This window comes from Eschrichtius robustus, chromosome 3, assembly GCF_028021215.1.
Source record: "Eschrichtius robustus isolate mEscRob2 chromosome 3, mEscRob2.pri, whole genome shotgun sequence".
NCBI classification, from domain to species: domain Eukaryota; kingdom Metazoa; phylum Chordata; class Mammalia; order Artiodactyla; family Eschrichtiidae; genus Eschrichtius; species Eschrichtius robustus.
In genome coordinates this window covers 40,669,926-40,696,053 of record NC_090826.1, presented here as the reverse complement: position 1 = coordinate 40,696,053, position 26,128 = coordinate 40,669,926, and the positions used below count along the sequence as shown (strand labels likewise).

Sequence of the window (26,128 nt, the reverse complement as noted above, 5' to 3'; positions counted from 1 at the left end):
TCCAGGCACCTCCACAGTTCTATTTGAGCTTCTTTTCAGATTGATTTGGCAGAGTGAAATCTGGCTGTTCAGCCACAAAGAATGGTCTCAGATTTATTCAAGGCACTTCAAATTTTACCTGCCCATCCAAAAAACAACTATTTCAAAGGTTTCCTCCCTCCTCCTGCTCAACTTGTACTTAACTGCCCCCCACCCAACCTCCACTACCCTGACAAAAGCATTTAACTGCAGCTCCACATAGCAAATTCCATAAATCAACAGAACTGGCCACATTCTCTCTCTCCCTCTTTCTCTCTCTCTCTCTCTCTCTCTCTCTTTTTCACTCTCTCTCTCCACTCCCCTTCCCCACCATACACACACATTATAGCTCCTCAATGAGTAGTCGAATTCTGCCTGTGTTTTATTTAGTTAGAGATGCCAATGCCAGAACAAAGATAATGAAATATATTAGTTACATTAAAGATGTTCTAGAGAACCAGGAATTGCTTTCAGAAAGACAGAGCATATCTGACTCCAAGCAGACATGATAGCAACAGGCAGATGATTAACAGTTGATAACATTAGTGTTGTAATTAGAACTGCCTTGAACTCTTAACCCGTCTGCTTCTCTGATTCCTAGGTCCATACAGTGAAGAACGAGATGATCTTTTTTTTTTTTTTTAATCCCCTTTCTTGATTTGGCTGCATGTTCGGAATATATTCTTTCTCAAGTAAATATTACTAACTGCTATCATGTACTGTCCACCTGTTGTGTGCCAGGCGCTTTGTATGTACTGAGGGTACAAGGAAGAATACAGCATGGGCTCAACCCTTGAGGAACTGAATATAATATACTTTGCTCAAAGGTCTTATCTGGTTAGAATTATTACCGCTGCTTTTATAAATGAGGAAAGTGAGGCTGACGACGGTGAAGTGGCTTGTTGAAGCTTAGCTTGTAAGTAGCCAAGCACAGATTCAAATTAACTCCATCTGACTCCACACTTCTTTCCAGTGTGACAGTGCTCTATGAATGACAATTATTGCCATCGCTTTGCTAATTTACCCACATTGGTTGACTCTCTGGGACTCAACTCACAGTTCTGTTCAATAGTGGAGGACAAAGGGAAAGGAAGAATGAGATTGAACGAGAGGTCAAGTGCTCTACTTGGCTGTTTGAAAAATCACCATTACCATTAGAGTGTTCTGCATCTGGAGTCCCAATAGAAGAAGCAAACTAGCAGAGCTCAGCGATGAGAGAGTCAAGCGGGTAGTTCTTAGATGTCCATGTTAATAGGCAGATGGCACCAGGGAAGACTAGACACATGGTTGGGATTCAAGACTAGGGTGAAGAGATTCTAGGTCCCATTGAGGAGGCTGGCAGGGAACTAGGGGACAGTCGGTCTCTGGCTAAAACTAGTAGACAGCAATAATGCTAAGGGTGTTGCTGAGATAATATCATGGTAGCATTTGGCCAGGGGACTCAAAAATATCCATATCCAACCTCATCTCAGCCAGCTTTCCCTAAGGCAAATATACTCACGAGGAAGGAGAAAGTTAGCTATTATTATTACCTGGAACTTTGGCTCCAAATCTCAGTGCAGATCTCCACTGAGCTGAGCTGAACTAAAATGTGGGTTCTTTTATCCCAAGCTTGTGAGACTCAAATGGTCCAGAACCAAAACAACTCTTAAGTCCTCCTTTGTGTTTTTCCAGTGCCCTAGCCTGAGCCTTGGCTTTGAGAAAAAGCTGCCCAGAGTGCCCCCATCAGAGCCAGAGGGACATGAGCAAGGAAGTCCACACAGGAAGGGTAGTAACTCCAATGGTAGGACACACCTCACCCAGTTCTGCTCCATGACCAGTTATTCCTTTCCACCAAGGCTCTAATGAGGGGAAATACATAAAGTCTGACCCATAGGAAGTAAAACAGAACCTTATTCTTAGCTGAAGTTTTGGGCTCAAACCCTAGTGCAGAGAGCCCTGGAAACCAGATTGTGGATCTGGTAAAGAGTAAATGAGATAATATAAGAAGCTTCTACCATAAACCTAGGCTCCCTTTAGATGGGATCACCTCTTCCTTGGGACCTAGAATCTCTTTTTTCTGCTCTTGATCCCAGCCAAGAGTCCAGATCTCCCTGATGCCATGTGCTTATTAATCTGGACACTTAGGACTCTCTGCTTGATTTCCCCATTACTGAGTTCTGTTCCTGAACGGTTTTGTTTTGGTTTGGTTTTCCACCAGTTCATTGCCCAAGCTTGCCCATGTCTTTCTACAGCAATCTGACACCATCCCTTCTTTACATATCTAAATCCTTTTCTCCCCCAGCAGATATTGCTTTCTTCTGGAAGCTTTTCCTGCTGCACTCCTTTCCCCCACACTCACTCGCCTCCAGGCTGGGTCAGGTGCCTCCTCTCTCCTCTGCCTCCTGGCTTCCATCTCTCACAGCGCTTACCACTCTATATAATTTTTGAGTTTACATGAATGTTTCTCCCCCCAAAATTAAATCCTTAAAGGCAGGGAGTATACAGGATTCATCTTTGTTTCTTTAGTGTCTAGCCGAAGATCTGGCACAGAGCAGACTCTAGGGAGTGTTTGATGAATGAATAAATTTAAAAATTATGAATTTGTCCAGGCCAATGTAGTGTTATTCAGGAGGGAGGAGAAAAAAGAGGAATGTCTGATCCAGAGTCCTTATTGTAAATTAAGGTGAACCTCCTAACCTACCTCCTTCTTCTGTTCTTCATGACCCATAGCCACCAAAACTGCTGTTCACTCTAAAATCGCACCCAACCTTTCCCCTGTAGCACCACGTGCATTCCCATTCCTGCCTCCAGCTTTGTAGCTTCCTCTGGGCAACTCTCAGCCTTGGAAGTGCCCCGCTGTCCTAATTCATCCCCTGGGAATGTCTGTCCATGTTGATGCCCCCAAAGGCAATTCCTCACCTATAAGGTCCAGCCGTACAAGAGGCCACACTTATTACCCGGCTCAGCTTTAGGTGGCGGCCTCCCATAGCTTTCCTTGATCATGCTGCGCCGGCTTCCAGACAGACCTTCCTACGGTTACCTTTCTGTGTGAGCTTCCAAGTGTCACACCTCGCTGAAGGGCTCCTTATCTTTTATCTCAGACCCTTTTGTTTTGTTTTGTTTTGTTTTTTATTTATTTATTTATTTTTTTAACATCTTTATTGGAGTATAATTGCTTTACAATGGTGTGTTAGTTTCTGCTTTATAACAAAGTGAATCAGTTACACATATACATATATCCCCATATCTCTTCCCTCTTACGTCTCCCTCCCTCCCACCCTCCCTATCCCACCCTTCTAGGTGGTCACAAACCACCGAGATTATCTCAGACCCTTTTGACACTGCCTCTCGGGTTGTGGTCAGACACAGCCACGCCCTGGACACTGCTGGGCCAACCCCTCTAGTAGAAAGCTGTCATCTGACTGCATCATCTGACATAGCATAATCTGCACTTTCTAGATAAACCTCCAAAGGGCACTCTCATGGAGAAGGTTGAACCTCAGCCAGAAAGCAAATGGTCAGGACAGAACCGAGAAGACACACTTAAGTAAGAGCCAGGCATCCCGGAGCAGACAGTAGAGAAGACGAGGATTTAAACAAAAGTAAGGGGGAATTTGGAGCAAATTTTCAAGAGCAGGAAGTACCAGTCTAAGTTGTCCATTGAGTTTGAAGTAAGGCTAGAAAGGTAGAGTGACTGTCAGATCCCCTAGACGCTGGATGCCAGACCAGAGCATTTGAATTTGATATGTTGGAAACAGGATGCCATTGTAGATGCCCAAACAAAGCTGCCCAGGAACATGGAGAAGGCACAGACTGGGATTCAGGAGACCAGAGTCTGAGGTCTTGGCCATATCACTAGAGAGCTGTGTGACTATGGACAACTCTCTTCTCTAACCTGCCCCAGAAAAATTACACGCCAGTGCTGAATTGTCTTAGAAGTCCCTCTCGGCTCTTGGACTCCATGGCACAATGGATTTGGCCTAAAGAAGTTGAGTTTCCCTCTATCTAGTATCCACCCCCACCTCCCACCGCCCGCCCCCAACCTGCTGATGATCAGGGCCCTGGAGGGCTACCTATGGTGTCCCATCTGTTGGGACACAGCCAGAGAGAGGATTGCTCCTGCCACATGTGCTCTTGTTTATTTTATTCTTGATGCTTTCCAGAGAGCTGGGGGTAGTAGGAGGGGGAGGGAGAGAGGGGGCCTCCTTGCAGGATCAGTTACAAGTATTGTTGTCCCACTCCATATGCAGGGACTGGGCCCAAGCACAGCAGACAATCAGCATGTGGGAAAGCCTGGGCCTTTTACCAACTAGCATCCTCCAAAGGTCAAATTAGAGAATTGGAATTTTAAAGAGAAACAAATACAATGAACTGAGCAAGCAGCTCTGAACTGGTTGCCTCAGATGGGTGACCATGAGAAGGCCATCCCTTTGTATTAGTCACTATAGGTTGGGCTACGCTGTTGGAACAGACCGGCTCCAGAATCTCAGTAGCTCATCACAGTAAAGTTCATTTCTTTGTTGAACACTAACGAATTTTGCAAACCTGAAATTTGGGATAAAATGAAAATTACGTCCATTTACAAAGTGCCTATTATATGTCAAGGACTATTCTATACATTTTATATAACTTATCCCCTTTTTGCACATGAAGAAGTTGAAACTCAGAGAGGTGAAGTGACTTGATTAAGCCAGACAACTAACAAGTGGCAGAACAGGTATTGAGACCCAAGCCTGTCTAGCTGCAAGGCCTGTGCTCCTTTCCTTACTCCACACCTCCTCCCCAAGGGGGGCAGTGAAGAGTGGGCCCTTTCCCTCTCCCACATCATTCAGGCACATCTTCCAAGGAAGAGAATGAGAGAAAGCAATCATCTGGCAAATGACCTAGGGAATGTCTTTTCACAGAAATCATCTGCATTGTTCTTTTAGCTTGGCCATTGTCAACAGTGCAACTTAGTCTGCTGCCCTCTACTGTGTACTTGTCTCCCTAGACCCTAAGCATCTCAAGCACACGGGGGCCATGTGTCCCCAGTAGCCAGCATCAAGCCTGACAGAGTGCTCAGAGAATGTTTGTTCATTGGTTGAATAAATGAGTGAGTGAGTGAATTCATCCATTCTTTGACAATTTCGAAGAGTCTTCAGATGAATGGCTGAAATCAGATCATAAATCTTCAAGGAAAAATTCTGTGCTCTTCCCTGCATTTATCATAATAATGGACGTAGATTAGCCCTTGCTACCACCCTCAATCACTGAAAAATGGACCCTATTCCTCGTGTACCCAGAATAAAGCTGGAAAAGTAGGGAGGAAGTGAATTTGGGAAATTTTTGTGAGGATGAAACAAGAGGACTTACTAACCAAGATGTCAGAGGTAAGGGAGGAAATACGTAAGAGAGGTATAAGCATACCTATCTTCAGAAATGACCTCAGACCCCTGGGAGCAATCTGATGATAAGTGGAGAGTGTTTAACTCATGTTTTCCCAGACCGCACCAGCCTGTGGGCACAAACGGGGTCCCATTTACAGTAATCACCTGTGATTTGTCGGCTCATGCCCCTGCGTGCTAATGCAGGACTCCAGCCCCCCTCAAAGGCTTGCTCAGTTATTTCTGGAAGTCTCCAGTGGGCATCGCACGTGATCTCACAAAAGATGCTATCTGCTTCCACATGCCATCTACCATGTTGCTTCTTTCCTTCTTAGCCCATCCCATTAGGTTCTCTGCTTCCTTCCACTGAGAGTGTTCCCCCCTAGTCAGGGCTCCCAGTGCCCACCAAGAGAAATCGGACGACCCCACCAAAGGTATTTCCTGCTTATGATATCAAGCTGCTGGGACAAGAAATATTACAGCAGCCGAAGTCACAGTCTTTTCAATCTGTTCATTTCCTCTGCTCTGCATTCATAGCTCTCTCTGTGGCCTTTTTAGAAATAGCTTCTACCTGCAGTCCCTCTCTCCCTGGGGCTCAGACATGGGTCCATAGGAAACTAATCTCAGGATCAGACATCGCACTGTCACCCTCTTCTTGCCCTACAGTAGAGCTAGCGCATGTCCTCTTTGTGCCAGTTTCGGCATTCAGGGATCTTCATGTGACTGAACCCCTGCAAGGAGTCTGCCCCAGCAGTCCTTTTTCTAGACTACAGCTGGAACCCACACCTCTGAAGGGTGAAGATAATGATCTCTGTTACTCTTTCTGAAATTCTGTCGTCCAAACATTAGTCTGGATATTTTTCTCTAGATGCGTTTGTTGAGCACTTACCATGTTCCAAGCATTGTGAAAAGAGCTTTATGTGCAACTCTTCATTTAGTCCTCGCCTCATCCCTGTGATCTAGGTATTATTACCCACTTCTCCAGGTCCAGAGAGGGAAAGTGCCTAACCAAGTCCAGCCAGCTCTGACACACTTACCCTGGTCTTAGCCTTCGTCCTGACTCACTGGCCATGGCCTTTCCCTGGGAGCCTGTGCTGTCTTGTTTCTTGCCCTTCCTGATTGCCAGCCCTACCACTCACTGTCCCTTTTGCTTTCATGCTTCACCTACGAGATCTGATACCTAGCACACCTTTCCAGCGGTGATCTCAACCACGCTGGACAAGAATGTGATTCCCTCTTCTCCCCTGGTCCACATATAGGCTTAGACCTCCTTTTCCCTTGGAACTTTCCAGCTCTGGTCCTGCCAATGACATTTGGCATCTGGCTTTCCATGGCCCTGAAAGTTAAATCTGACAGCCTTTTGCTATGCTGTGTGGCCTTCAGACATATCTTAACATCTCTGGGCCTCAGTTTAGTTGACTGCAAATAAGGGGTAATAATACTTGTCTTGAATGTTTATTGTGGGGTATAAATATGACAAAATATTTAAGGTGCCCAGAATAATGCCTGACACATAGTAAATGTACAGTAAACAAACTGCTCCAAAAGAACTGATATTTACTAAATGATTATCACACGCTTTGCTAAGTGCTTTATTGGGCTTATCTCATGTAACCTAACCCTCAACCTTATGCAGCAGGTACAGTTATCATTCCATTTTACAGATGTGAAAACTGATCCCAAAATAGGTTAAAGGACTTACCCAAGGTCTCAGACTTTGAAAGTGGCAGATCTCAGATGTGAAGCAGGTCCTCATGTTTAATGACTCGCTTTTACTGCTCAGCACAAAGCAGACCTCTACCAATGGGGTTGTTGGGCTGCTTCTAGTAAATGAATATGTAAGTGGGCATTTTCTTTCTTTTCTCTTTGTGCCATTGCCTGAGACACCAGTTCCCTGGCCCAAGATTTGCCTACCGATTTCCTTAGCTTCCTCAGAGGAGGCTAAGAGGATGTTGCAGTTTCCTCTACCCCCAGAAATGCACCATATTGCAGCCTTCCCTGGGTAGGACAAAGGCCAGTCCTGGCCAGCGCGGTCCCTGGCTGAGTTCCCTGGCCCAGAACAGTGCAGAGAGAGATCCTTTCACAACTGAGGCTTGCCAGCAGAGCACTCCTGCTGAGCCAGGGCCTCTTGCCAAGCAACTTTCCCTACCACTCTGATATGCAGATGTGTTCAAGAATTCTTCACATCTGCACAGGGAGCATCCAAAAGCTGTGACTTGGCTGGAAAGAAGGAAAATGTGAGTGTCAGCTCAAGGAATGGCTGCTCCAAGGGGCCAGGCAGGGGAGGACAGCAGATCACAGCTGGGAACAGTCAGTACAGAGCAGATGGAGGATGGAGAAGCAGCACTATCCACCCCAACGCCTGCCTCTTACAGGAAGGCTCGCATGATCTCCGAACTGTGGATACCACTGGCTCATCCAGTGATCCTCCAACAACTGCCTCCATCTTGTGAGAGTTATACTGTGCTTAATCTGCATCACCTTAAACCCGTAAATCAGGAAGGAAAAACATGGCAGCAAAGGCAGTGGTCAGAGCCCTGAAATAGGACTCTGATACCTTTCCGCAAATACATTTATGCAGCCAATATATATGAGGCACCTACGCTGTGCCAGGCCCAGGGACAGAGATGGATCAGACACTGTCGGGACCCTCGAGAAGCTGCCACCGTCTAAGGGGCCGACTGGCAAGGAGCTGGACAATATGAAGGAAAACACAGAAGGCTTCCTGGGGATGCAGGTTGGTTAAGGTAAAGAGGGCATGTCCGGGAAGGCTTCCTAGAGGAGGTGACATCTGAGTGAATCTTGAAGACACATGACGATTGGCCAAGTGAGGAGCTTATTCTGTACTAACACCAGCCGGGCACTGTTGAGTATGAGAGGGTAGATGCTCACTCACAATCACTCATACTTACACACCCATGTGCTCTCATGCATGCGCGTGCACACACACACACGTGGGCACACATACCTGCTGAGGCGGGTGCACTGCTGGTTGGGAACAGTTTGTAGGCCAACACTCTCTGTTCCTCCCGTTATAATCCAAAGGTCTTCCTTCCCCAGTGTTGCTTTCTGTTTCCTGAAAAGCCTTGGCAACCTTCCTGAGAATCAACTACTCTGCCCCTGTTACTTTAAAAGCTTCATTTTCTCATACTGAATGGCATAGGAAGCTGGAGAAAAAGGAATTCACCAGGGCATCTTGAGTTCACCTTTGCTCTTGGTGTCCCCCAGGCTGATCCCTACCGAGCCCTGTGCTGGCACAAAGCAAGAGCTGACTCCTGGTTGGAGGGAGTGGGGATTCAGCTCAGGGAAAAGGCTGCCTTGGTGGAAGGGAAAGGGTCATTGCCTTCAATCCCTGCAGGAATATCTGAGAGCAAGAGAACAGAATGCAGAACCAGGGTCAATGTAGGAACACTAGAAGAAGTAGGGAGACTGCTCAGCGTGAGAGGCTGTTTCCCCAAGTTAAAGCCTCCCGCCAGTGGGATTAGCTACTTTGAGTAGTGGGCTTTCTGTCTCCACTGGAGTGTGAGGGGACCAGACCACAGCTTAGTGGATGGGGAAGACGTCGTAGCAGAGCCTCCAACACCAGATGAGAGGTCACATCTTTTTGTCCTGTTCTACCATCTTCACACGGGAACTGACTTAGCACAGAAGGTATGTTCAGGCCTCTAAGAGTGCAGGGATTTGCCTTTCCAAGATTATGAAGAGAGACATGTAGTAAGTATGTGTCTAGGCGTCCAAGATGTGAAAGATGTGATTATTTGCAGAACCTAATCTCATACCTCCCATCCTTGTTGAAATGAATATTGCAAAAATATTCTCATTCGTAGTTGGAATGGTATGTTTCTAAGCAATCATTATTCTGAATACTCATTCCAGCCAGGAGACGACCTGAATATTGAATAGAATAAAAATGTATATATTAGATTACTTATTCAAATGCCTTTCTGGCAGTTTGGATAGAATTAAACAACAGTCCAATCTGGCTGTTGTTTTATGCATGGGATGTCAAAGCTAAACAGCCCCTGGAGAATATTCTCTCTCAGTCTTTCTCTGCACAGAGCCTCACCATCCTGTCTTGTTCACAGATGGGGAAATAGGCTGAGAGAGGGGGGCATACAGCATGGGAATGGGACACCTGGGACCAAGAGCTACCATTCAGTGGCCAGGCATGGTAGTATTGTCCCCACTGGACAAAGGCGGCAACTGAGGCTCAGTGTGGTTAATCGACTTGTGCAGAGTCACTGCTAGTCAGTGGCACAGTTGCGTCATCCCAGGTCACTGTCCTTTTGCATTACCTCACTGGGCCCCTAATATAGCCAGAGAGAGCATGGTTCCTCCCTTCATGCGACCTGCAGACTCTCTGCCAGGTGCTTCAGTTATGAAATCTTGTGAAGTGATGATATTATCCCTGGTCTATAAATTGAGGAAATTACAATGAGTATATAGAACCACACTTTAGGTCCCCCAAACAAGGAACTCTGCCACACCACTATTCTACCCTGCATGCCCTAAGAGCACCACACGGCACCAAGCAATGACATATTGTTCGGCAGTTACAATCACAAAAAGCAATAACCCAAATTTGCCTTTTGAAATGAACCCAAGTAATCCTTTTGAAGGAAAATGTTCACTGAGAAGCTTGCTTAAATGTCATCTCGAAGAAGACTTCTTCAAGCTCTCCCAAGGCCCTTTTCACCCAGTATTGTCATTGTATATGGCATATTCTCTCTGCTAAATCAGTACTTTAGGGCCAAGAACCAGCTCTGATTGGTTTTTTGCATTTCCAGCTTGGGCCTTGGTGCCTTGCAGGTGTCTGGAAGGTTTGCTGCACAAATGGATGGATATTTGGGTAGAATCACTGCAAGGAAGGACCTCAAGAGGGAAGGACTCTTCTCCCTCCCCAGCCAACCTAGAGCTCGTTAATCTGGAGAACTAAGAGGACCCCGCACATCCTAAAACCTAACATGGTCCTTCCAACCCCACTGACAGTAAAGTAACAAAACCGAGAACAAAACCTCAGAGCTTCCTGGGGTTCTGCCAGGGTTGGGGAAGATGCTTCTGACATGCATGTTTCCACTCAGACTTGAATCTCACTTCATCTCACCAACCAATTCTGAAATCACAGCGTCAGCATTTTCTCCAGTATCATCCTCACTACCCTGTCCTTCCAGGCCCCTAGAGCCCCAACCCCTCCGGGAAGTTCCTCAGTCAGGTAGCCCACCGTGATGTCTCCATCCCAGCTCCTCTTTCTCCCCTGTACACTCTTCCGTTCCTGCTTATCTGGTGCTGCCTCTTGCTGTCAGTTCCTGGATGGTCCGCGTGGAGAGAGGCAGTGTGGGCCGATGCACAGAGCACAGGCTCTGGTCTCAGATGACTTGGGTATAAATCCCAGCTGGAGCAGTGAATAGCTGTAGGACTTTGGGACATTCACTTAACACTCTGAGGCAGCAATTTCCTCTCAGGATTGTAGGGAGGTATGCAGGGACCCTGATCATGGAGGGCCTTGTCTGCAAAGCTAGGGAGCTCAGACCTTATTCTACAGACAAGGGGGCACTATTACAGAGTTTCTCATCTGAAAATCACATGATCAAATCTGTCTTTTCAAGAGAATACTCTGGCAAAGGCACAGAGAATAGACTGAAGAAGAGGCAGCAGAGGAGAAAAACCAGGCAGGAGACCTTGCAGGGATGGGCAGGGGGTGGCAGTGGGGGAGGTAGGGGTGGGGCAGGGGGGAGTGTGGAGTCGCGGGTGTTAATGGCCTGAACAAAGGAGGTAATAAGAAATAGTAAGAAGAGCTAATGTTTATGAGCTCCTCCTCTGGGCCAGGAATAATGCTAGCACTTATAGGGATTATTTCCTTGACTCTTGTCCCAAGATTTTTCATCCCCACTTTACAGATGAGGAAACTGAGACATTGAGAGGTTAAATAAATCACCCAGGATGACATAGTAAATAAGAAAACTGGGGTTCAAGTCCAGACAGTCTCACTCCAGAGCCTAAGTGCTTAATCATCCAACTAGTTCATGACTGAAGCAGAGATAGGAGAAAAACCGTTTAGAAGGTGAAACTGGCAGGACTTTTTGACAGATTGGCTGAAGTGAGTAAGGAAGATGGTAGAGCATAGGGTGACTCTCAGGTTTCTTCCCAAGGTCCATAGCCCCTAAGAGGCAAAGTCAGGATTTTAACCCAATTTTATCTAACTCCAAAGCAGTTTCTCTTTTCACAGCCTTAGAAAATTTCACCTGAGAGGATGGTGTTCTCAGGACAGAAGGGATAATGTAGAGATTGGTACTTTCCCCAGAGTTGCACAATTCCTTTATTTAAGCCATTAAACCATAACTAGCTTTCCTTAGGTTGTTGAGGGTGTGTGTTTCTTTACAGAAGGATTTAATATCAATTACACAGAAAAATTGACTAGAAAATGCTTTTGATAGCTTTGTTTCCTGGGTACCAAACCAAATGCAAGGGAGGATTCCAAGTACCTTTGGAAACCGAAGTAGAGGGAAGGCAGAACATCCACTGTAGCCAGAGGGAGATTAGTGGGAGCTTGAGCTTGACACTCATTCATCCCTTTACCATGCCTTCCCCAAGGCGCTTCTCTATGCCAGGCTGGACCCTGGAGGATGGTGATAGATTCAGCTCCTGCCTGGACATCTCATAACCAAGGTGTGAAATATATAAGTAGGCAGGCCTTCAAAGGGCTAAAGGAGGGGTTGTTTTAAAGGAGAAGGAGTGTGCCTCCAAACAAGAGAAGCTACTCTATCTGGGTCTTGTCTTGGCATTGGGCAGAAGCCAGGCCGTGTAGCCGTGGGCACGTTACTTAACTTGACTGAGCTTCCTTGTTGTCCTTGTAACCGTGGTGCAATCAGTCCTACTTTGGTCTACTCTTTCCTCTCATGTAATCAAGGACCTGGAATGCTGGGTTGGGATTGAGGGTCTAGAGCCTTGGCTGTCTCCTGGGGTGGAAAAGGTTAGGTATGCAAGCTGCAGAACTTGATCCTGAGGGTGAGAGCCAGTGTCTGAGGTGGAAGTGAGGCAGAAAGACAGACAAAGAGTTTGACCCTGGATCTCACCCAAGGGGCCAAGCAGAGAGGCAAGTCCAGGTGGGAGGCATGAAGTGGACATGAGTCCAGAGGCCATAGGTTGGAATGGAGGGTTGGGCCAGGGACAGGGCCAAGAGACAGTCTCTGGGTATTACTGGAGCTCCTACAGGATACTCGCAGTCACCACTCTGGGTGCAGTGGGCTTTGTTAAGCCTGCTGAGTGGTCCCGGTGCTATTAGGAGAATGAAGTGGCAACTACGTGTGAAGCACCTAGCGCCTAGCACACAGTTAATTCTCAGTGAGTGTTGATCGTGGAATTGCTTTTCTTTTCCATCAAAATTCACCAAGAGCTTCCATTGTGCCAGGTCCTGTGGTGGGCACTGAGAGGAGGGGAATGATAAAGATGCAGCTCCTGTCCTTCAGAAGCCCAGAACGCTGGAGATGCAGACTCATAAATAAGACGTACCTATCAAAGGTTCTAAATGACACGATGGAGGAGGCCTAGCGATGGGACAGGGCGAGGGGGCAGCGACCCAGCCTAAGAGGTCTGGGAAGGCTCCCTGGAAGAGATAGTGGCTAAGGTGGATCTCAAAGGTTAAGAAAGAGGTAAGCAAGCAAAGATTGGTGAGCAATGCATTCTGGAAGGAGGCACAACTTCAACATAAGCATCAGACAGCATGGAGTAAAGTGGAATGCGAGGAGAGGCAAGAGATAAGGCAGGGCTCTGCTGAACCTGGAGACAAGGAACCTGGACTCCATCCTGAAGGTGATGGGAAGCTACTGAAGGGTTTTAGGCAGGAGAGAAACCTGACCGGCTTTATGCTTTAAATAGATCACTCTGGCTGGTGGAGAAGAGTATATCAGAGCGGGCCAGCTAGAGGCCTGGAGGCCAGAAGACATCTTTAGTTTGATGTTTCTGAGTCAAAAGTCAGTTATGCTTTGGTAAAATTAATTGGGGAAGATTGAGAAGTGGGAATAAGGGCTTTTGCATCTAAAGCTAGATATGAAATGTTAACATTTGTACTCCTATATACAATGAGCTGAATTCCCATTCTCTGTGCTATGAAAGGTGATGTAAGGGGGCATAATGCCTTCCAGCTTTAACTCTTTAAGACTCGGTAATCCTATTTCTCTTCTTAGGATATGAAATGGATGTTTATGTCATTAACCCCCCTAGCAGGACACATGCTTTGGGTTCTGCCTTCCTTGTATCAGAGTATGTTGCCTGAAGGCACCTTACCTGTTCTTATGAAAGATGCTATATTTATCACATGGTTGGATAGTGTCAGGATCTATGCCAAGATCAGGGCTCATCATGTGAGTAATATCAGCACCTAGTCAGTCTGTGCTCGAGACTGCTGCTCTGTCTATGGTTATGGAGCTGAGAAAATTGTCCAGTTGAGGTCTTTGACATCAGGCCTTTCGGCTCATTAGCACAGTGTCTGCTCTACTTAGCTGCCCTGCCAAACTGTGCCAAAGGATTCTGGGCACATGCACTCAAGGACTCATCTGGTCCTGGCTGTGCCCAGCTCTGTATATCTGGAAGCTGTAAGAAAAATGGATACTCCAGATCCCCACAACCTCTAGTGCTTTCCTCCAAGATGGCACTAATTCACATATCAGAGTCTCCTGTTTCAAGACTGGGAGCTCCTTAAGGGCAGGAGCTCACCTGACTCACCAGTTTTTGTGAACTCATTATTCCTGTCCGTTTTGATTAAGGAATTTCCATGTTGCAGGTACTGTGCTAAGAGTTAGAGATACACAAGTGGACAAGAATCTTGGGTCTTCATGAAGAGATGGGTTTGGAATATCTGAGATGCCATTTAGAGCTCAAAGTCCGGATGTCTAGTAAGCAGCCGTCTGCATGTGTGACAGGAGCTCAGGGGAGGAATCTGTCTGCTCTGAGTGTGTGAAGAGGACCAGAACTGTAGGGCAAAATTCTGAGAGATACTGACATCTAAAATGTGGGTCAAAGAAGAGGAGCCTGCCATGGAGACTGAGGGTTACATAAGAGGAGGCAGGAAGAAATCAAGACAACTGAAGCCAAGGGGAGCAAAACACTTCTGGAAGAAGACAAGGTCAACAGTGTGAATGCTGCTGAGACCAAATGTAGGAATCCAGTGATGTTGAATTCAGTAGGTCACTGGTAACCTTGGAGAGCAGGTTCAATACAGGTGTAGGTCAGACTGCAGGGGGGCTGAGGAGTGAATGGGAGGTGAGTAAATGCTGATAATACGTGTGGACTGCACTTGTTTTCAACAAGTTGTGCTTGTGAAGAGGAGGTGAGAAGGAAGAAATGAAAGGTGAGGAAAGGATGAGCAAGGGTCTTGAGGTGGTCCAGGTCGTGTTCTGAGGCTGGGAAAGACTTGAGCATGTGCAAGCACAGATAGGAAGGGGCCCTCCAAGAGGGAGAGGTTGGAGATCCAGCACAGAGCACAGCACTTGCTCTGTGAACACTGAGTGTTTTCTGAAACAAATGAGCAGGGGAAGGATTTCTGTGGGTACAGTCTTTGGGTTCTGTCGCACCCCACTAACTATTCTAAAAATGTTGTTGTGCTTCCTCTTTCTGGAACAGCTGGGCCATTATGAACTACACAAAAACCACCTTTTCAAACTCCCTAGAGGATGTTCGATTTCAGATCTGAGCCAAGGTGCTTCCTCTCCAAGGACCCATGTGGCTGGATTCGCCCCTCCCACGGCAGCACCTAACACTGACTCCCAGCAGGAGGGCAGAGCCCCAAGGCAGCAGCAAACAGAAAAGTTTCCACCGCAGCATCTTACCCACCCACTTGGGGAATTAGCGTGGGGCAGAAGGCATATTCTTTGACTGAGGACTTCACGTCTACTTTGAAAAGAATATAGGGCTGACTGGATAACCCAGACAGCTTGAAACAGTATGCTTAGAGACAATAATCTCATTATGATGAATTCAGGCACCCCTTCAATGTTAGTCATCTCCCCTACAAGCTGCCACTAGCTTGGGTAAGGTGCTGAACTTTCTTATTTATACAATGGGGAGCAGTTCATGGGGTTATCATGAAGAGGAAAATGAGCGAACATAAATAAAAGAGCCATGCATGTATTAGATTCTTAATAAATCCACATGTCCTTGCCTTTCTTGCCAGGAGCCAAAATTTCCTTCCCCCCGGTAAGTGCCCAGTCTTGAGTCTAAGGGCCAAAGGGGCTGGACTTAGAAAGAAGAGCATCTTGGGAAGCACCTGACGTGGCTGCACCTCAGGATGATACCATCTGTCCCTTGGGCAGGTTTTTGTTCTTTTGTTTTGGGGATCCTGCTGTAAGAGACTTTTGGATTTAATATGTGAAATGAAAATCCAGATGAAATGATAAATTGGGGGGGGGGGGGTTGTGAGAGAAATGTCCTTCATGTTATAAGAAGGATCCTTTGCTTTATCACAAAGTTTCTTTAAATATGTGCTCCCCCGTTGCAATTAAGAACTTGTCTGCAGATCATCAATTATCTGGCAGAGAGGCTTGGCTGGAAGGAATACGGCTGGGAGACACAGCTGGAGAGTTGGGAGCTTGTGCCAAGTGAGATCCCATCAGAACCAGAGGCAGTAAAGCTCAGAAATGACTGTGTAAATCTGGAACAAGAGGGAAGTCAGTTTCCACGGGTTGAGTATGCGGGCACGCTGAGACCTCTAGCCAGGCTGGATGGGTGGGTAAGTGGACCATTTACCAAATCAGGGAAGGTAGGAGGGAGAGCAGGTAGGAGCAGGTATGAATGGGAGTTGAAAGAAGGGTCTCGTTCAGTTTGGAACATTTTGAATAAGAGGTGTCTGTGGGATATCAAAGTGGAGAAGAAAGTCTAGAAGGCAGATAAACGGCACTGCGCTCCAAGCAGCGCTTAAATATTTGTAGTTTCCTGAAAGTTCCAAAACTAGCTCACACTTCTCTGCTTGTGCACACACTGGGCTCTCTAGCCCAAATGGTGTCTCCCCTCCCTACCCTCTCATACCTGCAGAGCTTCCAGCCATCCTTCAGGTGTCAACTCCAACTACAGGGAATAGTCAGGCAGCCACAGGCTGTCCATTTCCTTGGACGATCTACCTCCACTTAGACGCTGGGCCTCCATTAGCATCGGGCCTCACAAGAAGCCTTCCTTCCTGGCTTAACCAAGATTACATAATTGAATAAAATTCACAGGCTCAGCACAGGGAACTCAATAAATGTTATTCCACTTCTTCTGTTGCAATTATTGAATTGACCCCCTTGTATGTCTCCTCAGTTTTATTAGTTTCCTAAGGCTGCCAAAACAGAGTACCACAAACTGGGTGGCTTAAAACAACAGAAATGTATTCTCTCCCTGTTCTGGAGGCTAGAAGTCCAAAATCAAGGTGTCAGCAGAGCCGTGCTCACTCTGAGGCTCTGTTTCTGCTTCTTCCTAGTTTCTGGTGGTGGCCGTCATCCTTTGGCCTTCCTTAGCTTACAGCTGCATCACTCCAGTCTCTGCTCTGTAGTCACATGGCATTATCCCTATGTGTCTCTGTCTTCACATATCATTTTTCTTTTCTTAGAAGGACATCAGTCATATTGGATTGGGCCCGCCTTAATGACCTCGTTTTAACTTGATTCCACAGACACCCTATTTCCAAATAAAGTCACGTTCACATATATGAGGGGTTAGGATTTCGACATAGCTTTTGGCGGGGGACACAATTCAACCCGTAACACTGAGGAAAAAATTATTTCCCACAGAGTAAGGCCCATGTCTTGTTCGTCTCTGTCACAACACTTAGCACAGCATCTGGCTCAAAGAAAGTGGTCCAGGAAATATTTTTTGAGTTTTGGCTATACACCTGTGCTTTCTAAATCAGATTGTTTAATGCTTTGTTTACACCGGTGTCCACTGTGTGCAAAGATCTGGGCTGGATGCTTTCTGTATGCTCTCTTGTTTAATTGTATCTATCAAGTACCCGGGGAAGTAAATCTCCCTACACCACAGATAAGGAAACAGAACTTCAGAGAAGTCAGGTGACTTGCTCAGATCTGCACAGCTAATGGGCTGTGGAGCAGGGATTTGAGCTCAGGTTTATCTGATTTCAAAGCTCAGATCACTCTACTACATTCTGCTGCCTCTTCTTTCCTCTTTGTTTCAGTCAAGCCTCTTTGGGAGTCCAGACTGCATCAGCTATGCTTAGGGCAATCCCCCCCAAAATGGGTTGGGTTCACGCTTTGGCCAGAGTGTTAGAGAGTCCCGTTGATGGGGGTGGGCGAGTACAGAGAGGGCAGGTGGAAGTGACAGCAGGCATCCCCTCCCCAACTAGGAGAGGCTTCTTCTTGATGCTAATCCTTGAAAATGATGAATTATGTATGGTTCTCTAGGAGTAGGTAAGCTAATACCATAGGCATGGATGAGAGCACCTTTTTCTGAAGACTTTCCCCTGTAATCAAGAGAGAGCATGGCAATATAGGACAGAGGAAAGGCCCACCAGAAGCTGGGTTCCAGGACTGATTTAGTCAAAGAAAAACTTTTTGACTTTGGGTAAATCATTGTCCTTCTGTCTTCAGTTTAATCATTTCTATAATGGGAGGTTTGGGCTATAAGTTCTCTGAAGTCACTATTCTTGGTTTCCTGCTTCTATAGATTCTGTTTCCGTCTTATAACGCTATTTTAAGGTGTTTATTACTCTGCCAAGAGAAAAAAAAAAAGAACCTTCAGGATGAAATTTTTTTATGCCAAGGAAAAGATTTTTTTCTTTTCCCTTTCTTTGCATGCAGAGCTCTTCTTTGCTTCCCCCATGTCTACCTTTTCATTCTGGTAGCCCTCACAGGTTTTCTCAGTGGGAACAAGCACCATCTGGCATGGCCCTTCCTTTTCATAATACTAAAGATAAGGATTTGCTCAAAAAATTAAAACCACGTTGACAGTGCTTATCTGGCTCCTGTGTTGGTAAATCTGTTTTGTGCTCTTGCTGTGACCTGTCCAAACAGAGAGATGGAAGAAAAAATGGTGCATATGTCCAACTTGTTTAGCTTGGGGCAGTTTTGCAGCCCCCTTGCCAAGTGTAAGCAGGGTAATTTCATTTCCTACGCTGCTTTCAGCCTCTTGAAAGTGTGCAGGCCCTAAGTGAACATTTCCTGGAAGACGCTTTCTTCCTTGGACATTGAACATCTCAAGGGGAAAAATGTACCTAGTTGTTTGTGCAATTGAGATCTGCCTCCACTTGGGGCGGGGTAAGAGTCAGAGAGATAGAGTTTTGATCATTTCATCTTTAAAATCACAGCAGCAGAGATGGGTTGGCTTGGGAAAAAGAATGTTTCTCTTGCCAAGAGTCCATGTCCCAGCTGCCTCCTACACCAATGAGTCTGGATGCCTGAGGACCACAGAGTCCTTCCCCTGATGACTTGGAGTTACTAATAACTGTTCGCATGTTCCAACAGCAAATTTAAATTTATAGCCTTAATGTATATGTCCCCCTACACCGCTGCCTTTCATGAGTTTTCTTTGCATCTTGTCCCCTAAGGAAGTAGGGGACAGGGTTTGGATTTTTCATTCAAGTACCCCTTACTCTACCGAAATCACAGTTGGTGCTATCAGATGTATCAGCTAGCAGGAAGAAGAGCACGGCCTCCCAGAATCTACATGGAATTGGTAAGGGAATTAACACAACTACCAAACGACATGTAGTATGCCAGGGACCACAGGAAGCAACAGAGCAAAGTGGGAACTTCATACTAGGTTTGAATCCAGGGTGTAACTTGAGCCCTCACTTTCCCTCTCTGACCCTCAGCTGATGCATCTGTAAGGTTATTATGAGCACTGCATGTGAAGCACCTAGCATTACCAGGGACAGAGCAGGAAGCTCAATAAATTTCAGTCCTTTTCTTTGCCTCTTCCTCTCTTTTACATGTATTATCTCGTTTGCTTTTCTCAACAATCCTAAAAGTTTAGTTTCCCATTTTATAGATAAGAAAACAGTCTGTCTGGTTCTCTGCTGTTTCCCAAGTATTAAGAAAAGCTTCTGGCATATAATGAACCCTCAACAAATAGTCATTAGCAGATGAATGAATGAATGAGAGAGGCAGTCTTACAGGAGTTAAGAATCTTGCCCAGAATTTCACAGCTAGTATTCCAGATGAGTTAGGACATAAGGCAGGACATCACAGAAAAATTCATATAAGGAGACAAAAAAAGAACCTAGAAATGGAAACAGAAAAGCATAATATAATTCATCCTTTTTTATGATTGAGAACACTGTGTTTCACAATTTCAAAGGCATGTTTTAAATGTACAAAAGCTGAACATAATTTTAAAAGCAGACAATAAAACCCCAAACGCAGCTAAGTCCTAAAACTTTATAAGATAAAAGTACCGATCTTATTAAGGTCCCAGCTTTCTTAAACATGGCATACTGCCCCAGCGTTGGCCAGGAAGAGGATGGTGGGTGGCATCTCTGCAGTAATACTGCCCAGTCTTTGGGAAGAGGGGGGAAGATACTTCATCCCAAAATACCTGGCTTCTGGTGATCCATCCTGTTGTTACCCTGTGACCTCCTAAGAGGAAAAGGTAATAGAGACTCTTTCAGAAGATGAGAATGAAAAAGACAACTGGTTTTCATGGAACCTACTGTGTGTGAGGCACTGAGCCTGCCAGGCACTTTACACGCGTAGTCTGTTAGACCCCATGACAGCCTTATAAGACTCTATTTGACAGTTGAAAAACCTGACAGAGATTTGCCCACGGTGATGGAGCGATAATTGAACCCAAATCTGGGTCTAAAGCTTGTGCACATTTCATTTTTCCTATGGCCTCATACCCCCTTCTGTGCTGGGCTGCCTCTCCACCATGGGTCCCGAAGCCAGAAGCAGAGCTCAGTGATTGGAGACCCTTTGACAGCCCAGCAAAGTGGCAGGATGCATTAGCAGGGTGGGGGGTGGGGCCTGTCCAGTGACTTACTCTGCCTACCACTTGAGTTAAACTCTCTGGCCACTTCATCCAGAGTCTCACATACCCTTTTGTGTCTTGCTCCGGTCTATCCTGTATTTTAGGGGGAAAAAATGCCTCACCTTTATCTCTTTTTCCTCTATTCTAGCCATTTATTTTCCATGATAATAAAGGTGGGCCTTAATGTAAAGGAGGGAGGTGGGGTTTTGATACCTTGCACATCAATTCACCCACCACCAGCACTAAAGTAATATATGAAAAAAACTATCAACAACAGCAACAAGAAAATGTGTGGCATGTTGTATACATGAGTCATTTTCCATTATAATAGAAAAACTTAGAGGTCAAGAACTTTTTTTTTTGGTTGGCATAATAGGTGGCCCTATTGTGGTACTAAATAAGGAAACTGATTTTGAGTAAATAAAAGAAAGCCGTCCTTATACTGTAGATTGAATCTAGTACACTCCCATCCACCACAACATAGGATGAAAATATTAATGAACTCCAGGATGCTTTTGGAGATAGTGCCTGCCAGGGTCTCACCTGGACCAATCAAAGTGGTCTGGACATCCCTAGAAAACCAGCATATGACCTTCTGAGGATGCATGATCCGTCATCTCCCCATTCTAGCTAGAAAGGCACAAATCACCCTCAGTGGGGTAAGAGTCAGACTCAGAGGGAGCCAGAACTGGGGTAGAAGTCCGTAGTTGGGCCTCTAGAGTCAGGTAGTCTGAGTCTGAATCCTGGCTCCAGCATTTACTCCTGTGTGACCTTGGGCAAGTTACCTAATATCCCTATGCCTTGGTTTCTTCAACTCTAAAGTGAGGCTGATACTAATAGTACCTGCCACCCAGGATTGCTTTGAGGATTAAATGAGAAATGTATGTAAAGCCTTCCACAAAACATTCCACAAAAGTTCATGGCTATTATTCCTATTCTTGTTCTTATTCCTCCAAGTGATAGCAGGGTAAGAATGCGGTGGGAGTGACACTTCTCACAGAGATTTCTCACACTGGAGCTCTCTGATCCTGTTTTGTTCTGGCTCAGAAGAGGCTCCTTCCACACCATGCAGTAACAGGTAATCCCCAGTTTGTCCCTGGCCATCAACAGAGGGTGTAAGAATATGGAAATCTGCTTGAGCAGTTAGAAACCTCAGAGATCTTGAAAAATTCAGCGTCTCTGGAGTAAGTAACCATGGTTTCAGAAACCCCAGATAATGTAGTCATAGTAGTCATATCATCAGTATTCTCAGAATCATTAACTACTCAATTTAGGGATGTTTGGAACCCTAAGATAGATATTGGACTTTCCCCCTAAGATCTAGTTCTCAGATTTCTAGTCAGGATTCAAGCCTCTAAGAAGGGGAAGTGGGGATTAAACTCCACAATCAATTCAGCTCCTTGTTGCCCAGGAAACTCTGAGGCAAGGCCCATATCAAAACAGCCCTTGAAACCAGGCTTTGGATCAAGAAACTGAGGTTCAGGTCTTTTCCACATGACTATAAACAACTCCTATCTCCTCTATAAGTCTTAGTTTCCTCATCAGAAAAATGGTGATATAAAATCTCATAGGTGTTCTGAAAATATTAAAGGAGATGTGTCTAAAAGCAGCCAGTATAGATCCTATCACAGAAATCAGTAATTGTTAGTTACATTTTCATTCCTTTCTTCTGGTTTTGTACTGAATTTATGGTATGGTTAGGATATGTTCTTGAGAAAATCAGAGTTATTCATGGTTTGCTGTGTGCTTCTGAGAAGACTTAATTCCCTGAATGAATGTTCCGTTGTGTGCCTCTGACCCAGAATGGCAGCCCAGAGTTATCAAACAAAAGCCTAAGAGTGGATGGAAATGTGGGGTTCACTCTGGCCCTCTGTGGGCCTCTGAAGGGCAGACATTCTGAGCCACGGGTGCTTGAGACGAGCAGAGATCGTAACCAGAGAACTAGCATGGGGTCTTTGAAGGAAAGTTGCCCTGTTACCTCCCAAATAATGTTGGAATCATCAAAAGACTAGAATGAGTCAGTGTTCCCCCTGAGTAGGGGGTTAGAGTCTATGACATCCAGCCAACAGCAGGGTAAAAAGAAAGTCTAGCCTTGTAGGATGAGGCAAAATCACCATCTTGTGTCCTGGGAAGCTCAGGGACTGTGTCAGTGAGGTTCCTGATGCTATTACGTTATTGTTGGTTCCAGTGTATGTCAATTATATATGATTGTCCGCGTGACTATTTTTCTGTAATTATTTGCAATTTTTTCTCTCCTTGTATTTAGAAAGACATTTTGAAAATGTCAACCTGTCTAGTCGCTCTAAGGGAAAACTACAAAAGGGGTTTTATTGTTTTTTGGGGCCAGATTGTGGGAGCTAGACATGGTGGGAGCCCAGAAACAGAGAGACACTCACAAGAGAAAGGTAAGACTCAGAGGAACAGAACAAGGCCCTTGGGACACCTCTCCCTCCTCACCGTTGGGGGCTTACCTCTTCTCCAGGGTCTATGTTTCAGACATGCATTCATTCAGCAAGTGTTTGTTTAGGGTCTGCCTTGTGCCAGGCTAGGTGCTAGGATACAGTGGTGAAGAGGAAATATAGGGTCTCTTCTCTAGTGGAGCTTTCAATCTAGTGGCAGAGACAGACAATAATAGAATAAATATATGTTATATACTATGATAAGTTCCATGAAGAAAAATATAAGAAGCTGTGGAAATAGGTAGCAGGTTCCTGAGCTAGTCTATGCAGGGGGATGGGAAGAACAAGCCAGGCAGGCCTTTCCTAGGGAAGTGACATTTCAGCTGAAAAGTAACAGAATGAGTTAATTTAATAAGGGAAACCAGAGGCAGCTTCTAAAACTAATAGTCCCCTAATTGAAATTCATAGTTGAGGCAAGTTGTATCCTTCCCAGCCAGGCCAATTTTTTTTTTAAGTTTTTATTTTTGTTTTTTGTTTTTAAAGTTATTTATTTATTTATTTATTTTTGGCTGTGTTGGGTCTTCGTTGCTGCGCGGGGGCTTTCTCTAATTGCGGCGAGTGAGGGCTACTCTTCGTTGCGGTGCGCGGGCTTATCATTGCAGTGGCTTCTCTTGTTGCGGAGCGTGGGCTCTAGGTGTGCGGGCTTCAGTAGTTGTGGCACATGGGCTCAGTAGCTGTGGCTCGTGGGCTACAGAGCGCAGGCTCAGTATTTGTGGCGCATGGGCTTAGTTGCTCCGCGGCATGTGGGATCTTCCCGGAGCAGGGCTCGAACCCGTTTCCCCTGCATTGACAGACGGATTCTTAACCACTGCGCCACCAGGGAAGTCCCAGGTAGGCCAATTTTTTTTTTTTTTAACTGTATAAACTATTTATTAACAGACAATGCCCACAAATTTATTTCTTCTTGGACACGCCCACGGTGCGGCCACGGTGGCCTGTGGTCTTGGTGTGCTGGCCTCGTACACGAAGTCCCCAGAAGTGGCATAGCCCTCGGTGGGCCCTAATCTTCTTCAGTCGCTCCAGGTCTTCACGGAGCTTGTTGTCCAGACCGTTGGCCAGGACCTGGCTGTATTTTCCATCCTTCACGTCCTTCTGTCTGTTTAAGAACCAGTCTGGGATCTTGTATTGGCGTGGATTCTGCATAATGGTGATCACGCGTTCCACCTCATCCTCAGTGAGCTCTCCTGCCCTCTTGGTGAGGTCGATGTCTGCTTTCCTCAACACCACATGAGCATATCTTCTCCCCACACCCTTAATTGCAGTAATGGCGAAGGCAATTTTCCGCCGCCCATCGATGTTGGTGTTGCGTACTCGCAAAATGTGCTGGAACTTCTCGGGGATTACTAGAGACATGGCGGCGGCCCCAGCGGCGGCGTGTAGGCCTCCAGTGGAAGCTGTTTCTTTTTTAAAACCAATTCAAATGCTCTTCCCTTGTGACAGCATTTCTTCTTTCTCTTCTATTCATAAACTTCTTTTGGTCTTCAACCATGGGGAATTCTTTTGCTTTGTGTTGCTTATGTGGAGTACACACACCTAGACTAAAATGCCTGGATTCAGATCATCCGTGTAACCAGCTCCTGAGTGTGGCCCACATGAGCTCAAAATATAGCAGAGCTCTGATTGATTGAACTTGACCATTGTGTTGACTGCTTGATCAGGCGTTCACAAGGCTTCAGATTGCTGTAAATGCGTCTGTATGCTACATTTTATATAATACATACAAGTTTTTATTTCTTCTAAGAAAATACTCAAAAAGTCAATTTGAAAGAATGAATGGCTCCAAACACATTATCTTGGAAGTGTTTGCTGCAGGTTTGGGCAAGGCCTATAGCCTCAGAGGCGTTTGAACACGTGAGATCTGGAAACTCCTTTGGTGACTACCACCTGTGCCCACAGGCTCTGGTTTAAAGGGGATGGCACTGGGATGGAAGCATTGTGGAGTGCTTGTTGGATAATTATCAGCATAGTTTCGCTCATTATATTCAATTTGACTCAGTAAACATTTATTAGGCATCTTTCAGCATGGGGATAAGAGCTCTAGTAATAATAATGATAATGATAATAATAATAGTAATAGGAACTATCGTATACTGAGAACTCACTATATGTCAGGCACTGTACCAAGCATTTTACATGGATTATTAAAATGTTAATTCTCATAACAACCCTATGAAGCTGTATTAATATTTCCATGAAAAAAGTGAGGCTTGGAGAGATTAAGAAACTTGTCCATGGCCACACTTGGTTAGGATAAGCCTTACTTATTAGGCCAGGATTTGTATATAGGACCTAAGACTACAATATACTGTCTTCACTTCACACTGGCATGTCATTTTTCAAACGAAGAAATTATTGTGCCCAAGAGAGGTTACATAGACATTTCAGAGCCCTGTATATTTACCCTGAAAATAATATCTAGGATTTGTTGAGCGATGCTTTTTTTAAATTTTTTTAATTTATTTTATTTTTAGTTGCGTTGGGTCTTCGTTGCTGCACGCAGCCTTTCTCTAGTTGTTTCAAGCAGGGGCTACTCTTCGTTGCCGTGGGCAGGATTCTCATTGCGGTGGCTTCTCTTGTTGCGGAGCATGGGCTCTAGGTACGCGGGCTTCAGTAGTTGTGGCACATGGGCTTAGTTGCTCAGTAGTTGTGGCTCACAGGCTCTAGAGTGCAGGCTCAATAGTTGTGGCACACGGGCTTAGTTGCTCTGCGGCATGTGGGATCTTTCTGGACTAGGACTCAAACCCATGTGCCCTGCATTGGCAGGCGATACCAGGGAAGCCCCGGTTGAGCAATTCTTATGCGACTGACATGTTACCTTAAAATCTTCCAACTCAGAGGTGCTCAACTAGTCTGATGTTAGAATAATCTGGGAATTAAAAAAAAATCATTTCCCAGGTCCCATCCCCAGACAAATTGAATCAGGATCTTGGGGGATAGGACCTGGGAGTGGGATATTTTTTAAGTTCCCCAGGTGGTTCTGATACACAGAGAGGGTAAAAACTCCTGCCCCAGATCTCATAATACATTCAGAAGATACATATCATTAGCCTCATTTTATGTGTAAGCAAGCTGAGTCTCAGGGAGGCAAAGTGTCTTGCCCAAAGTTACAGCAAAAATGTGGCAAAGTCAGGATTTAATCCTTGGCCTGCTTCCAAAGCCCATATTCCTTTGGCCTTCCAGGTGGTCACCTACATGACAAGTTGGCATTCCCCCTAACTCCAGGCAGTGTTCACTGGGCTTTGAGGTTGTACTCAATGAGCAACTCCTCTCTTCCTTCCCCCTGTCTCCTTCCCTCTCCTCCCCTGCCTAAAACCCCACCACCAGAGTCAACCAGATTTCATTATCAGGAGTTCACAC

At 45.6% G+C, this 26,128-nt stretch overlaps 2 protein-coding genes across 2 annotated transcripts in view; one reads left to right on the top strand and one right to left on the bottom strand.

Annotated features, from left to right (window-relative positions):
- The window catches only part of AGBL4 (AGBL carboxypeptidase 4), a 1,261,847-nt gene that overhangs the window by 980,285 nt on the left and 255,434 nt on the right, over positions 1-26,128 (top strand). The gene's annotated exons all lie outside the window — the stretch shown is intronic.
- On the bottom strand, positions 23,612-24,160 carry LOC137761058 (small ribosomal subunit protein uS13-like). Its single transcript, XM_068537960.1, has one exon. The coding sequence runs from the start codon at positions 24,122-24,124 to the stop codon at positions 23,666-23,668; it is 459 nt and encodes a 152-aa protein (XP_068394061.1). The 5' UTR covers positions 24,125-24,160; the 3' UTR covers positions 23,612-23,665.

Coding starts and splice junctions, on each gene's coding strand:
- LOC137761058 (XM_068537960.1), bottom strand. CDS start 24,124: ATGTCTCTAGTAATCCCCGAGAAGTTCCAGCACATTTTGCGAGTACGC.